At 35.4% G+C, this 16,354-nt stretch overlaps 1 protein-coding gene across 1 annotated transcript in view; it reads right to left on the reverse strand.

Moving 5' to 3' along the window:
- Positions 1 to 16,354, reverse strand: part of REV3L (REV3 like, DNA directed polymerase zeta catalytic subunit) — a 153,098-nt gene that overhangs the window by 38,972 nt on the left and 97,772 nt on the right. The window contains exons 14-18 of the mRNA XM_054721757.1: positions 12,738 to 13,651; positions 10,965 to 11,044; positions 9,535 to 9,660; positions 3,634 to 3,826; positions 1,544 to 1,655 (exon numbers count right to left, since the gene is read on the reverse strand). Coding sequence (XP_054577732.1) covers positions 1,544 to 1,655; positions 3,634 to 3,826; positions 9,535 to 9,660; positions 10,965 to 11,044; positions 12,738 to 13,651 — 1,425 coding nt within the window. The remainder of the gene's footprint in view (positions 1 to 1,543; positions 1,656 to 3,633; positions 3,827 to 9,534; positions 9,661 to 10,964; positions 11,045 to 12,737; positions 13,652 to 16,354) is intronic.

Genomic DNA, 16,354 nt, shown 5'->3' on the forward strand with positions numbered 1-16,354 from the left:
CTGCACGTTACACACAGAGTTAACATTTAAGTACTGATCAGGCTGAGTCTCTTGTGCATTATCTCGCTTAATTGTCCTACCCATTACCCATTTACAGATGAGGACACTAAAGCTTAGAGATACATTAACTTGCCTGAGATAATAAGCTTTTAGGGGTTTGTTTGGACTAATATAAAGAACATTACAGAATTGAAATGTTGATATTTAAGCATGTTTTTCTCTTTATAATAATCATGATCTTTGGCGTAAGACTCAAAAGTTAGTTTTATTTTACTTTACTGCATTTTTTTCTTAATGACTAGTATAATTCATGTTATAGACATTTTAGAAAGTACTGCACTTGCACATGATTGAGAAAACTCTCCATGTTGGCAAGTAATCTTGTTGTGGGGAATATACCTAACAAGGAGAAGACAAGCACACGGAGCCCAGGGACATGACTGGATTTGTGCTGGCATACAAAAATGGTATTGACAGAAACTCTACATTTTCCTTTTGCTAAGCTGCTTGAAGAAATAAAAGGATGGGCACGAAAGCATCTGACATGTTGATGACAACTTCTGTGACAAGATAAACGGTAGGACTGACAATGGCAAGACTTAAATGGATGGGAATCCATCCAGTCACCAGTGCTATAAATGCTAAAAATACATCATTTTTCCCCTCCCAAATGTAGTGGGTACTAGCATATCATTTTTGATGCTCTGACATTTAATTTTGTTGAAAACATTTTCTGGTTTTCTAATTTTCAAAATGGTTTATGTTAACCTATTTTGGATACAGTCAGACGTTGAGTGCATAGAACATCAGAATATAATTTCAGTTTTATAGGCTTTACAAGAATTCCACTATAAAGTTCAACTAAATTTTATAAGAGGTCAACTACAAAGAGGATTGAGTATAACAACATGCTCAAGGACAACTTTTATCCACACATCAGGATTCAGAGTGTATTTTCTAGCCTGATTTACGCATTTAAAAATCTAAAGCTTGCAATGGGCAGAAATATTAAGTTCCTGGAAAAGTGAAACATTTAATAAGAGAATCCATGGCTACCCAGAATAATACTCTTGAGAAAATGCAAAAGATCCACTTATTAAATTTATGAACAAATTGCATTCCAAAGCTTTTTAGAAATATTGGTTTGTTTAGAGCTCAGAAAACATTTACTTAAGGAAAAAAATAGTTTATTGAAATGGTGGCTGGCCTTCATGGTAAAGCCTATTTAATGAATAAGTTTCCTATAGTTCCTTATTATTTCACCAGCATAGAAAAATAATGCTAAAATCTAACTGGGAAAGCTAGAGGCTAAGCTAATAATCTCTTTCACTGACCCCTCAATCTTGAGAATAGAAGATTCTTTTTCCACCCTAACTTGATGGAGGTGGTGGGAAGTGAGGGCAAAATCTTCTCAGGGATAACTCTATTTCAACAGGAAGGAGGAGTTCTCTCCCTTTTTCCGACCTTCATTTATATTAACCAGCAATAGGATGAAAGTATTCTCTGAACAAACACTGGAAAAATAAAAAATAAAAAACAGTACCTCTTTATTATATCTGCAATTTCTTGAAAAAGTCCCTTCTCATCAGCAGCATAGGTAACTTCTAGTCTTGTAATTCCAGATCTAATGAGTAACGGGGTCTGATATCTGATATCTAAGAAATAAACAAAATGTATATTATACATAACTGTGTAAGGAATATTGTCCTTACTTAAAATTTTTTTTTAATTTGTTGATTTGAGAGAGAGAGATACCTTGATTTGTTGTTTATGCATTCATTGGTTGATTTTGTATGTGCCCTGACTGGGAATCAAACCTTGGCATAGAGGGACAGTGCTCTACCAAACTGAGCTACCCAGCCAGGGCTGATCCTTACTTTTGAGTGAAATTATGCTACTGAAATAGTTCAAATTAGGCGAATGTTTCTCTAAAATAAATACATAATGAACCCAATTTCTTGAAAAATTTCTTAAGAAAACTTTTAAAAAAATTTAAAGATTCAAATTTCACATTTTCCTGAAAAGTCTTACATTCACAAAATTCTCTAGATAACGTCACCTGAAAAGAAATGTTATTACTTCATTTGTGTCTTTACTCTTCCTACAGGCAAAGTTTTGCTTAGTAGAGAATATTTTAATCAGCAGTATTCTGGAAAATGTTTACAATCACCTCTCAGGAGTGGGGGGAAGCCCCAATTTGTAGTGCCTACCTAGTTCCATGACATAAAGACTTCCCCCCATGGCTGATTTCAAGCTACACCAATGTGACATCAACTAGTTCAAAATAATAAGCCATGAAATATTCACTGGCTTGTGCGCTGTAAAAGCCAGCTCAAGCACACCAATGACTAAACTGCAAGTTCCTATGTAATTTTGTTCAGTACTTTTCAGTTGACTGAATTCAATTACTACCATTTAAAACTATAGAGGGACATTTGGTGTTTTATAAAATGCCTTAGTATATGGTATATACTCTATAAAGACCCTCTGGCCGAAGCCGGTTTGGCTCAGTGGATAGAGCGTCAGCCTGCGGACTGAAGGGTCCCGGGTTCGATTCCAGTCAAGGGCATGTACCTTGGTTGCAGGCACGTCCCCAGTGGGGGGTGTGCAGGAGGCAGCTGTTCAATGTTTCTCATTGATGTTTCTACTCTCTATCCCTCTCCCTTCCTCTCTGTAAAAAAAATCAATAAAATAGATTAAAAAAAAAAAAAAAAGAACCTCTGAACCAAACCTGTATGTATTTAGGAAGAGATATAAACAAAATTAGATTGTATCTTAAAAGTCTCTTATAAACCATTAACTGATAATAGTAACTTCTTAAAGCAAATAGAAGCTCTGTATTAGCCACGAAACACCAGCACTGCATATATAAGAAAGACTGTCTATCCAACCTAAAGATACATAATCATTTGATTTCAGTATCAACTATTAGTATTTTAGAAAATAATATTTAGAAGAAATGATATATTCTAATTGGAAATTTTATTAAGATCTTTATATTGTACTACAGGCCTGGTGCATGAATTCGTGCACCGGTGGGGTACCTCGGCCTGGCCTGTGGGATTGGGCCGAAACCAGCTCTCCGACATCCCCTGAGGGGTCCTGGATTGTGAGAGGGCACAGGCCTGGCCGAGGGACCCCACCAGTGCACGATCGGGGCCGGGGAGGGACGCGGGAGGTTGGCCAGCTGGGGAGGGATCAAAGGAGGGCTCCAGTGTGAGACCGGTCTGTCTCGCTAAGTCCTGATCGTCCAGACCCCAGCTGCAAGCTAACCTACTGGTTGGAGCGTCTGCCCCCTGGTGGTCAATGCATGTTATAGTGACTGATTGACTGGTCAACTGTCTGCCCCCTGGTGGTCAGTGCACGTCATAGCGAGTGGTTGAGCATATCATTAGCATATTACACTTAGATTGGTTGAACGGATGACCGGACACTTAGTATATTAGGCTTTTATTATATAGGATTGCTCCTGACTCCTGACAATTATTGGAGTAAGTATAATAAGTCTAGGACAAAGCTATGTACAACACTTCTTATTCCTACGTCTCAGCAATTTAGAAAGAAGTTCCTTACACTGGCTTGGTTTAGAACTCCAGACAGGCACAGGTATAAACTAATAAAAATGAACACTACCTTGACTGGAGACTGTCTTGTCTTTATCAATCACTATTACACCCGTGAGTTCTGTTTTGTCTGTATTTGGTAGTGGAGTATCAGATGAGATGCAGTAGAACAGAGCACAGATTGGGTCAAATTCAGGATCTGGTTCTAAGTCTCGTCTAGTTCGAGCATGTAACTCCACACTGATGAGGGTAAGATTTTGTATCTATAAAACAAAATTAAAATATGTTTTTAAACACTTTTAAGACATGCTGAAAAAACTATGTTTCATTAAGACTTGAAGGAAATACATATGTAAAATTACAGAAAAAAAATAGCCACAAAGTACACACAGTTTAATACTCTACAGATCAAAGCTAAAAATTTTCACTTCTAAGATTAAATTAAATCAATGTTTTTATTTTAGGAAATTTGTTTATAATTTTTTTATTTTAGGAAAAAATATAATTTTTTTATTTTAGGAAATTTGTTTATAATTTTTCAATGTCAATACATATTTTCTCAATTTCTGTTTGAAAGACTAGTCCAAGTAGTTGTATATTCAAAAGTTTGTTACCTTTTACTATCTACATAGTTAACTATAGTTTTACCTACAGTTCAAACTAAAAAAAGAGATAATTTAAAATTTGAACTCCTTATTCTTTACTACTTGAGGCTACTTAAATTTAGACTTTTGTACGTACTAGGCAGACTGCTATAGTTTTTCCTGAAAAGAAAAATCATAAGAATAGTATGGTATCAACTATACAACAACAAGATTTTTGCTCATGCACATTTTCTCTGACATATAATGCAAGAATGTCGAATCTCAGAGGGAAGGCAACGGAGGGTGGGTGTGAAGAGATCAACCAAAGAACTTGTATGCATATATGCATAACCCATGGACACAGACAACAGGGTGGTGAGGCCTGGGGTAGGGGATGAGGACAGGGGCAGGCTAGAAGAGGTCAATGGATGAAAAAAGGGGACATAGGTAATACTTTCAACAATAAAGACTTAAAAATTTTTTTTAAATGTAATATTTTTCCTTTAAAACTTACTTTCCTATGCCAATAAAAACTTTGCTTAACTGCAATCCTTAGTTCTCTTTCTAAAGTCAAGACACAGCAAGTAAAAACTCTGTGTAAGAAATACAAATATGAATTATAGCTGAAATTACAGCCATAATCATACCAGCAAAGTACATATATGTGGCAATGGGAAATAGTAGACTACAGTCCAATATTGGCAATTATTCAAATCTTATCTATATATATAAAAGTCTAAGCGACCATCGCAACCGAACGGACTGACCAGGCTGTGTGGGGCCACTAGGCCGGCAGCAGGGGTTCAGTGAGGGGCGACCAAACAACCGAGCAGCAGGCTGCGTGTGGCGACCAGGTCGGCAGGGGGTTTAGTGAGGGGCGACCAAATGACCAAACAGCAGGCTGCGTGGGGTGACCAGGCCCGCAGGGGGGGCAGTTGGGGGCGACCAGGTCGGTGGGGGGAGGGCAGTGAGGGGTGACCAGGTCAGCGGGGGGGGGGGGGTATTTAGGGGCAACTAGGCTGGCAGGGGTCAGTTGGGGGCAACCAGGCCAGCAGGGGGTGCAGTTGAAGGTGACCAGGCCAGCAGGGGGAGCAGTTAGGGGCGATCAGGCAGGCAGGCAAGCATGTAGGAGCCAGTGGTCCCGGATTGTGAAAGGGATGTCTGACTGCCAGTTTAGGCCCGATGCCCAGGATCGGGCCTAAACTGGCAGTTGGACATCCCCTGAGGGGTCCTGGATTGGAGAGAGTGCAGGCTGGGCTGAGGGGAACCCCCCCACACACACACATGAATTTCGTGCACCGGGCCTCTAGTGTATTTAATAAAGGATTTGTATTTTGTATTTATCTTGCATGCTAATTGTTGAAGAAATATAAATGCAAGGCTCTCACTAGTGATGGAAATAGAATGTGTTAAATCCCTTTGGAGGACAATTAAAAAATACCTATAAAATTAAAAATAAACATATCCTTTGATCCAGCAATTCTACTCCTGAGAATAGATCCTGCAGATATACTCATACATTTAGCCAAATTATATGCACAAAAATGTTCACTAAAGATTGTAATATTTTAGTCTTTGATATAGAACCAGTGACTGTTGTATGCTTATACTGCATGTGTGTAAGAAAAGTTAAGCATCGACCTATGAACCAGGAAGTCATGTCTCAATTCTGGGCCCAGATACATCCTGGGTTGCAGGTTGCAGGTTCCGGTTGCGGGCTCGATTCCAAGGGGGCATGCAGGAGGCAGCCAGTCAATGATTCTCTCTCATTATTGATGTTTCTATCTCTCCCTCTCCCTTCTTCTCTGAAATAATAATAATAATAAAATATATTTTTTTAAAAAGATTAAGCATATGCATAGATAATCTCTGCAAAAAGATATAAAAAAACATAGATCTGCTTATTGTCTGTAAGAAAGGAGATTGTGCCCAGAAAGAAACTCACTACAGACTGGTTCATTTGCCTGTCACCATAACCATTATTGCTTGTCTCATTTTCGGTTCTTATAAGTGTACATGATAGCTTTCTAATAGCACATGATCTCACTCATCTAGGGGAAATAATGAACAACATAGACTGATGAACAAGAACAGACCCAGAAACAAGGAGGCACGGATCAGACTGTCGGGCCTCAGAGGGAGGGTAGGGGAGGGTGGAGGTAAAGGGGAGAGATCAACCAAAGGACTTGTGTGCAAGCATATGCGCCTAACCAGCGGTTAAGGACAACAGGGGGGTGGAGGCATGTATGGGGAGGGGTGTGGGATGGGAATGGGGGCATGAGGACAAATATGTGCTACCTTAATCAATAAAGAAATTTAAAAAGAAAAAAATAAAAAGAAAGGAGATTGCTAGTCTGAGGTGAAAGGAAAGCTTACTTTTTCACTGTAAATCTTTTTGTACGGGTTGGAATTTTTCCCATGTACATGTAATACTACATGAATTCATTAGTAAATTATTAGTAAATTCATAAGTACTTTTTAAAATATAAAAAACATTGATCATGCATGTATAAGATATAAGGAATAAAACAAATATCTACAAATCCACCACTTTCCTTAAGAAATATGTTGCTGTTTCTATTTAAAAAAAACCCCAAGATTTGAAAAAAAAAAAAATCAAACCATTGGGAACTCAGGGAAAGAACTTTTAAGTGTATATTCTTCAGGACTGCTTGATTTTTTAAAAAAACAAGCATGTATTAATTTAGTATATACAAAAATGTAAAATGGGAAAACTCTCCTTAAACCCAAACAAAACAAAACCTAAAACCCCAGTTTAATTAGGAAAAAAATCAACACGTGGAAAGGTTATAAAGATGACTAAAGAAATTTCAGGTCAAAAGAGTCTTGGAGGTTTACTAATTTATTTACTAGGCCAAATTTCAGATTCAAATGTTGCCTTTCGATTCCTTGATATAAAATGCATTATGATCATAGGTGTATTTTTTTTAAACCTATGGAAAGAAGAGACTGAGAAATTTATTTAGTGTAACTAGGAAAGAGATAAACGAGAAGGGGGACAAGGATTATAACCCTTTTCTTCTGCATTGAAAATGTATATGCAGAAGGGAAAGATTAGTCCATGGTAATGGAAAACAGAAGAAAAATGCCATGGGCACAATTTCTAGAAAAAGGAACAGAGCATAGTGCAGAGATTTTTTTTTGGTTCATTCCAAATTTGACCACCAGGTGGCTGTTTGGAGTGTGCCTTGAGATGAAGAAAGCCTGTGTTGGGAAGAAGCTATGAGCAACCTGCCAGACCTCCCAAGTGATTTTAACTTTAAGAAGGCTCATGATTCTGAAATGGGGTAATGTGAATAAAGTAACAGTATAATAAGAAATGTAGTCGAAACCGGTTTGGCTCAGTGGATAGAGCGTCGGCCTGCGGACTGAAAGGTCCCAGGTTTGATTCTGGTCAAGGGCATGTACCTTGGTTGTAGGCACATCCCCAGTGGGGTGTGTGCAGGAGGCAGCTGATCGATGTTTCTCTCTCATCAATGTTTCTAACTCTCTGTCCCTCTCCCTTCCTCTCTGTAAAAAATCAATAAAATATATTTAAGAAAAAAGAAAAAGAAATGTATGTTTTTCAAATAATAAAAGAGTAATCAAATTTAACAAATTCTTTTGCTAAGACCTATTAAATCTGCTTTAATAAATACATTTTAACAAAGTATTTTAATTTTCTAATTTTGGGCATGTACTTGATAAAATATGTATTCCTGAGTTTATTAATTAATTTACCTGAGATTCAGGGGGTAATACAGGGCCAGGTATAAAGCAGGAAGTAAAGTTGGATGAAAAAAATGTACAAATATATATTTAGGAAGTTAAACTATATTCTAATTCTAAAAATGTACAATTCTTAGTTCAAATTTAGGGTTAAATGAGGACAGGGTTTAAATTTTTTTTTTTAAGTCTATGCTTATCCAAGCCTTAGATCAGTTTAAGATAGAATTGACCTTAGAACAAACAAACAAACAAACAAACAAATAAATAAATAAATAACTGAATTCTCTGATCTCACGGCAAAAACATAGAACTATATAAATCAGCATTATCCATTAAAAATACAATGAAAATCGCATATGCAATTTTAAATTTTCTAGTAGTTACATTAGAAAAAAAGTAAAAATGGGTTAAATTAATTTAGAAATATTTTCATTTAATTCAATGTATCTAAGATATTACCTTTTAAAATATGAAATCAATATAAGCGGTTATGAATGAGATATTTCACATTCTTTTTTTCTATTATGACTTCAAAATTAATGTGCATTTATAGCAAATTTCAATGTGGATGCTAAATTTTTTATGAAAATACTTGAACTGTATTTAGGTATCATAAAATTTACAGTTGAAAAAGTAGTTTTACATTCCTAAGTTGTTCCAAACATGCTTAAAAGTTTTCTAATAAATGAGTCAAGTATCAGTTTTTAAACCTAGATTAGTTAAATTTAAAATTCAGTTCCTAGACATATAAGCCAAATGTTAAGTTCTCTATAGCCACATTGCTAGTGGCTACCATACTGATAGCACAAGTATACACAATAAAAATATACTCTAATTTTCACCTTATTGCCAGTCAAATATTTTTTTTAAAAAATATATTTTTATTTATTTCAGAGAGGAAGGGAGCAGGAGAGAGAGAGAGAGAGAGAGAGAGAGAGAGAGAGAGAGAGAGATCACCGATTAGCTGCCTCCTGCATGTTCCACATGGGGATCAAGCCTGCTACCCGGGCATGTGACCTCACCGGGAATTGAACCTGTGACTCCTGGTTCATAGATCGACACTCAACCACTGAACCATGCTGGCTGGGCAAATATGTGTTCTTGAGTTGTGCTTTCTCTAAGAGATAAATTTATAGTGACTAACACATATTCTCCAGTCTATCCTGTGACTGATGTACATTTTAAAGACAACCCCTTAGTCTTTGGCATATGGCCTGTGCAGTGAAAGTAACTGGGTTATATAGGGATTATATGAACAAATGAATTGTAGCAAGCACTAATCCATTGAGCCAAATAGAAAACACAAGTAAATGTTTCGAATGTGATATCACATCCTAATATAACAATTCAGAATACAAGATTTTCTAGTAGTTAAAAAACTATTTTCTAATTTTAGCTTCTATAAACTGAATTTCAGTTATAAGATTTATGAAAGTTGTGAAACCACATAGCAGTCGCAATAACTAATGATTGCTTTAAGAGTTTCTCTTATTTCATATAAATGTATGAATACATAAAATAGTAAGAATTATAAGAACAGAATGATTAACAGGTATAGAATTCAATGTATTACTTCCCCAATAAAAAATTTCCATACTTGTTCCACAGCATAAAACAGGAGTTAAACAGTGAATGTGTCCTTACTGTTGCAATTTTACCTCATGTAAAGCTTTTGCTTCCTGTAAGTTTTGTATGCTGACTTTGAAACCGTAAGTATTGTTTAAAGATGGTCCATCGATCTGAGAAGTTTCTTTCTTTGGGGTATTTACTGCTGCAAATTGATTCTATTAAAAAAAAAACAACACATAGCCAGAGAAAAAATAAATAAGCAACCATTTTCTTTATTTTGACTACTTATTTCTACTTAAATAACATGCTTTATGTGTTTTGTAATACATGATAAACTAATAATATCTCTTTAAGTCCAAAAAGAAACCATAAGTATTTTATTAACATTCTTTTCATGCGAGTAATTCAAATTACCAGAACTGGATATATGTAGAAATATCTGATACAATCTGAAAGCAAACCATATGTTGTTCTTTGATTTACAAGCCCCAAATATTGAGAATAATAGTCTTGTAGAGACTTGATATTTATACCACATACCACATGGACATTTATCTTCACCCTTACTGGAAATATGACAAGCAAGCAAGGTATTTGCAACAAGTTTGGCTGGTTTATAACAAGATTTGAAATTTTGGATTTGTATTTTACCCTAACATAACACGTGTCTGAAAGATGAGTTAAAACATAAATAATCTTTATGGGTTTAGAAAGAATATAATCTTTCTTTTTTCTAAAAAATATGTTTTCTGATTTCCAAATCCATAAGCCATTTATGTTCATAATCCTCTGGTACTTGTTTTTAAAATAAATAGCCTGTAATTCAACAATACTGCTTTAAAAAGAAAAGTTTTAAAAAAAGTTTATAATCTCCAAATAGAAACACTAAAATATATCTTATGTCATTCATAATAGTTATGAGAACTGGATAATACGGGAGTGATTTCTATCATATATTTCCAAGGATACATATGTACTGTATATTTTTTTCATATAACCATATATTTTAAGTTTTACCATATTTTTAGTATTGGAATAAAGATATGATTTTGCAGAGTTTCAATCATAAATAATGTTTTTCTTTGTTATTTAGTAACATAAACTGAAAAAAATTAATAATGTTATATTTAAGAAAAAAAGTAATAAACCAAGAAAAAGGATATATTTTTGGTGGGATCAAAAATCACTTACTTGAGCTCTGCTGTCATTGGACTGTTCTGATATTGCCAGTAATCAGTTAATGTATTTGTATCCTCATAATCCACATTTTGGCTATCATATTCACTTTCTCTGTAATATTTGTATTTACACATAAGAATCTTTTAGATCCCAACAACAAAAAGAAACTAAAAAAAAAAATTAGGCAATTTCTTGTTGTCTCAAAGATGTAAATAAAATGATGCAAAAATATAATAAAATTTTTTAAAAAATTGAGACACAAAGTTATCAATTATCTAACTGAAATGTAAGAATAAGACTGGATCTTCCACTGATCTTTAAATATGTTTAGCATAGTTACCTTTGCTTGTGTTAAGAATATTCTTCTACGAGTGTCAGTATTACTTCCTTTCTTATGACTCAATTTCTGAGTTTTTGGTTCTGTAGAAAGAAATTTCATATTTAATATTTATATCAAAATTATATGCTTCTGTTTTTAAAAACTTGTTGTTGTTCTAAATTCTTAAGTAACATTTGTGAATATTATTCTATAAATTCTCTAGCGAAACCAATTCAATCTTCTGATCCCCACCAACATAACTTAAAAAATTTTGTATTTTAAATAAAAACATTTACATTTTAATTACTGTTTTATTCCTTACTCATCATCTTAGGGAATCATTTAATCATTCATTCACTTATTTGTCCAGGATTTATGATGATGAGGGAAAGACACAGTCTATATCCTCATGGGGTCTAGAGAGAATCAGACATTCACCAAATACATATAGAAAGGTAAAATTATAACGGGTAAATACAACAAAAGAGAATACAATGGGGAATTTTTATATTGTCAGGAGGTTAGGAAGGCTTTTTTGAGTTGGAACAGAAAGATGGGATAGTATTAAGTGTGGAAATTTTCCAACTACTGAGCAAAAGACCGAGAAATTGCAAAGGGTAGATAAGAAGGCTAGGGTAGAAAACTAGGTGAGAGATGATAACAGTTTGGCCTAAGATTATAGTGGTAGCAGTAATGGTAGAGTGATCTGTGTAATTTAGAAAACGAAAAGATCACAAGATTTTGTAGTAATAGACTGGAAACCACAGGCTGGACAGTGAGGGAATTAGGATCAGGTAGGTTTAACAAATAAATCCCATGTTTCCGACTTGTGTAACTCAGTAACAGAGATGGTGTTACTATTCATTGAAATGAGGAAAATTTGAAGAGGACCAGGTGAATTTCTCTGTGTGGGCATGTGTGTTAGATGTTTGGTAGTGAATGCATGCAGTGAGATCATGAACTGACTTTAAGCTTGTGCATTATCTGCAGTAATACTATGAGCAGGAATTAGATAGAGAATATAAAGTAAGTAAAGAGTAAAGAAAGCTAAAGGCTAAGCCTTAATAAATCCCAACATTTAGATAATAACTGAGAATGTGAGCTTAACTTCAAAGGAAAGCAAGTTAGGAAGAAACAGGAGTAGGAAGAAAAGCCAAGGGGAGAAGAAGCTCCAGGAAGTAAGGAGTGGTTAATAGGACAATGGCTGCTTAGAGGGCATGTGACAGGAAGACTGAAAAACATCCATTGGCTTTAGCTACATAAAGGTTACTGAGAATCTTTGCAGGAGCCATATTGGTGAAATTATGGGGATAGAATCCAGCTAGAGCAGGTTGAGAAATGAGTACAAGGTAAAGAAATGAAATTGTTACATTTAAGAAATCTTCTAAAAAATTTGGCTTTGAAGGAGAATTTAAGGTTAAAGCAGTTGTTTGGCTTTATTTCTATTTTAAAGTTCGGAGAGAAACTTGGGTATATATTAAAGGGAAAATGGGAATGGGAAAAATGGGCAATGGGAAAAATCAAGTTGAGAAGGCGAGGTTTCTTAGAGGGCTCCTATAGTTCACCCAGAAGTGATAAGATAGGATGAAGGCATATGTAAAGTAGATTTCACAGCAGAAAGCTAAAAAAAGTTTCCATATGATGTTTTTCTGAGACCTGATAAAATAATAATACTCTCATTAGCTGAGCTAAAACTTCATTTAAAAAGCCCTTCTTTTCATTAACATAGTCTAATATTGTTGTCATTTTACTATATGAAGAACAGCTATTAACATCTGTTATTTAGAAACTTACCTGTTGATAAAGGACTAAGGCCCGCTGCTTCAGGAAGCCTTTCTAGAAGTTCTCTCTGTGTGATGGGTGTACTATGAAGGCAAAGTGAATCACAAATCCCAGTTTTTGCCCTAACATTAATCGGAGATATCATAAGAGGATCCCGAGGTTCATTGCAGGGGCTTTTTTGTATACCATCTTTTACTGGCTTTAAGAGGTTCTCCACAGCCAGGGAACATAGTTCCTCCACTGCTGATAAGGGTTGGTCATCTCCATTCAATGTTTTGGGATCTGGGGATACTGGTTGTTGCCAAGGTGGAATTACTGGAGAATCAGGGGAGCTAGAACTAGAAAAATAGTCATCATCATCATCATCTTCATCTTTCTCAGGATCATTTGTAGAAACTGGTGGCAGCATCTGACTTTCACTTGCAGTTTGACTGTATCCTGTGGTTGGAACTTGTAAAGCAATCTGAAAATTAGCAACATCTTCCTTGGTATGTGCTGTAGTGGGGAGTATATGTGGAGTTGTATCCATTTTTGGAGGCACTGCAGGTTTGTCATCTGGGTTAACTGAAGAGCTGAAGTTCTCAGCAGATTTTACAACTCCAGCTGGTTCAGTTTTAGACAGTTTCTTGGAACGTTCATATTCTTCTTTGGCTTGAAGCCATACTTGAACCAGTTGTCGACTTGGGGCACATTTACAAGGCATAATCACAATTTTTTTATCTTCCACCATTTTATGGCTATTACTTGACCCTTTATTGACAAATGCTTGGCCATTACGAAAGGGTGACCCTGGTCTTGGGTTTTGAGTCATTGCCGAGAATGCTGTTTTCCACAGACGAAGTCCTTCCAATGAAAAGTCTCCCTCAAACTCAGCTAGATCATTTGGAAGTCGAGTTTCTACCATGAGAAGCCGTCCGCCGATCTCCCTATAAACAACATATTTTAGAACAAATATTTTGTCTCAAAGAGCAATTACCAAAATATTTAGCTCCCTATCCTAGAGATTTTTAAAGTTCCTTTTGTAGTCTTAAAAATGCCCATCTCACCCTGGCTGGTGTGGCTCATTTGGTTGAGCAATGTACAGTGTACCAATTCCATTCCCAGTCAGGGTAGGTGAAAGATGCAGCTGATTTTCTTTCTCTCTCTCTCTCCCCCTTCCTCTCTCTCTCTCAAATCAATTAAAAATATTTTTTAAAATGCCCATCTCTTTCTTCCCTTTCCATACCCCCCCCTACATGCACATATTTTGTGCAGTCTCAATATGCTTTTCCTCACAGGACCACTAAATTGATTTCCTTGGGAAAAATCATCATTAATATCAGAAAAAGAAAGCATTTTGTTGTTGTTGTTGTATGTGCCACGAAGTCTTCTTTTCTCCAAGGAGATGGCACAGACTCATCAGATTCCTTTCCTCTTACTCATTTTAAATAATTTCCCATTGTTACCACATATAAATAAAAACAATGCAAGAATTTGTCATCAAAGACTATATCCCTGGATTTAATCTATAGCCTCTTTCTACATTCTCTATAGGAGTTTAGCAGAGCCAGTAAGTTCAAACAAATGTTTGTGCCCACCTGCCCTCTCAAATTTCCTCAAACTTAAAAAAAAATCACTCATAATTGAGGTAAATTACCATAATTCTTCCTCCTATTTCTTTACATGGCAAGGTTTAACATTAACAAAAACCTTGGGAGTTGGCAGAGCCCACAGTATGCATAACTTAAATGCTACTAATGTATATGTATGTGGGGAACCACTAATTAAAAGGTAGCTTACTTTAGTTTTCAGTAGTTATAAACTAAACCTCTCCCTTTCTTTAACATATCCATTTGTACTATTTCTGCCTTCTGCAGCAACATAAAAAAAAGTCTATTTTGTGAGGCATGTTTTTCATGAGTAAGAAGACAGTTTTTAGTTTTTTCAATTACTTCTCTTCGGGCATGGTTTCCCAAATGTCCTGGTCATTCTCTGGACAAAACCCAATGAACTAGAGTCTTTTTTTTTTTTTTTCTGACTTGTTGAAGGAGAAGCATCAGGAGTTGAAGGAAAGATTTTGGCCCTTACTAGTTAATTCAAGGTACTACCATTCAACTAGTCTGTGAATTTTCTTAATGAGTCCACAGTTATGAACAGTTTTCACAATGATATTCTACTTAACCAGAATCTAGCACCTTCCCTGTACTCAATTCCCAGCTATATGAAAAACTAAAAGAATTATTGCTACTGAAGGAAATGAGTATGTATGCCATGAGGCCATATCCAACGCAATATTTTGATACAGAAATCATTATGAAACCAAAATTTAAAATGATGAAGTATGGTAAATTCAGCTTTCTTAAATAGTCAGCAGCATGGAAACTGCTATAACTCACGTCAAAATATATATCAAGAGCCTTAAATTTTGTAGTAATCCTACTTTTAGGGCTATGAGAAAAAACTCCAAAATATAAGAAATGCTTTATGAAGAAGGTATTAATCACATAATTATCTATAGTGGCAAAATAAAGAACAACATCTCAGTACAATAATATACACAAAAGAATATTATTCAACCATTAAAATGATAAACTCATAAATTTAGAAAATGTTTGTTAATTTTAATGTATAATGTTAAATGAATAAATCTGATATAATATTGTGACTACAGTAAGATCACATTTCATAAAAGAATAAAATTAAAATTGTATACATTTTAAAAAATCTAAGACAACTCATTAAAATATTGTTAGTGACTGTTACAGGTAGATAATGGTGTAATTTTTGTCTTGTTTTATACTTCCTAAATTTTCTATAATAAATACATAGATTTAAAACAAACAAAATTGTTTTTCAAAAATAATGACTGTCTTCCTTCTATTTCAGCTGCATAACAAATGTCAAAGTTAGATAACAACTATACAGCGATACAGAGTTAATGACTAGCACATGTATGTTAACTAAGAATTAAAAAGATGTATAAGGCTGAGGTAGAAAAAACACTTCAATTAAAAAATATACCATGCCTACTGATAAAGACAAAGCTCCCCAAATAATGGAAACAAATGTCAAAGGAACAGACATTTATACATTCTGGCAGTGAAATAAAGAGAAAGTCCCATTCATATTAAAGACCACATGGGGGTATTAAGCAAAGCAAAAACAGTGTGTTGGGGAAGGATGTTTCTGTCCTTCAAGTGAAGGGAACTTCTACCCTCTATTGATTACTTTTTTTCAACCTTTTCTTAAAGGACTCCTGTAGGAATTACTGCTCATCTGCTGGGGTAAAAGCCTGGCATTCAGTGTGTGTTTTTTCCTATGGTCAGAAACATGGTGCTACTAAGTGTATATATGCAGTGTGGCCTCTTGCCTTAGTTGGCTCTTCACATCTCTTTCCACAATTTAGACTATGCAGGGTCTGCCTCAGCAGTTCTAGCCAACCTCCCCTGCTTCTGACTGGGTGGCTGAAATAAATTGCTTCTCTCTCTCTGAAACTGGTTAGGTAAATGGGGTCAAAGACACAGGGGGCAGGACAAGAAAATACAATTTAAACCTGGATGAAGTAATGTTCCCCAACTTGGCTCTTATTAGAAACTAGAGGCCCAGTGCACAAATTTGTGCACCGGGGGAGGGGGGGGGTGTCCCTCAGC

This window comes from Eptesicus fuscus, chromosome 10 (assembly GCF_027574615.1).
Source record: "Eptesicus fuscus isolate TK198812 chromosome 10, DD_ASM_mEF_20220401, whole genome shotgun sequence".
NCBI lineage: Eukaryota > Metazoa > Chordata > Mammalia > Chiroptera > Vespertilionidae > Eptesicus > Eptesicus fuscus.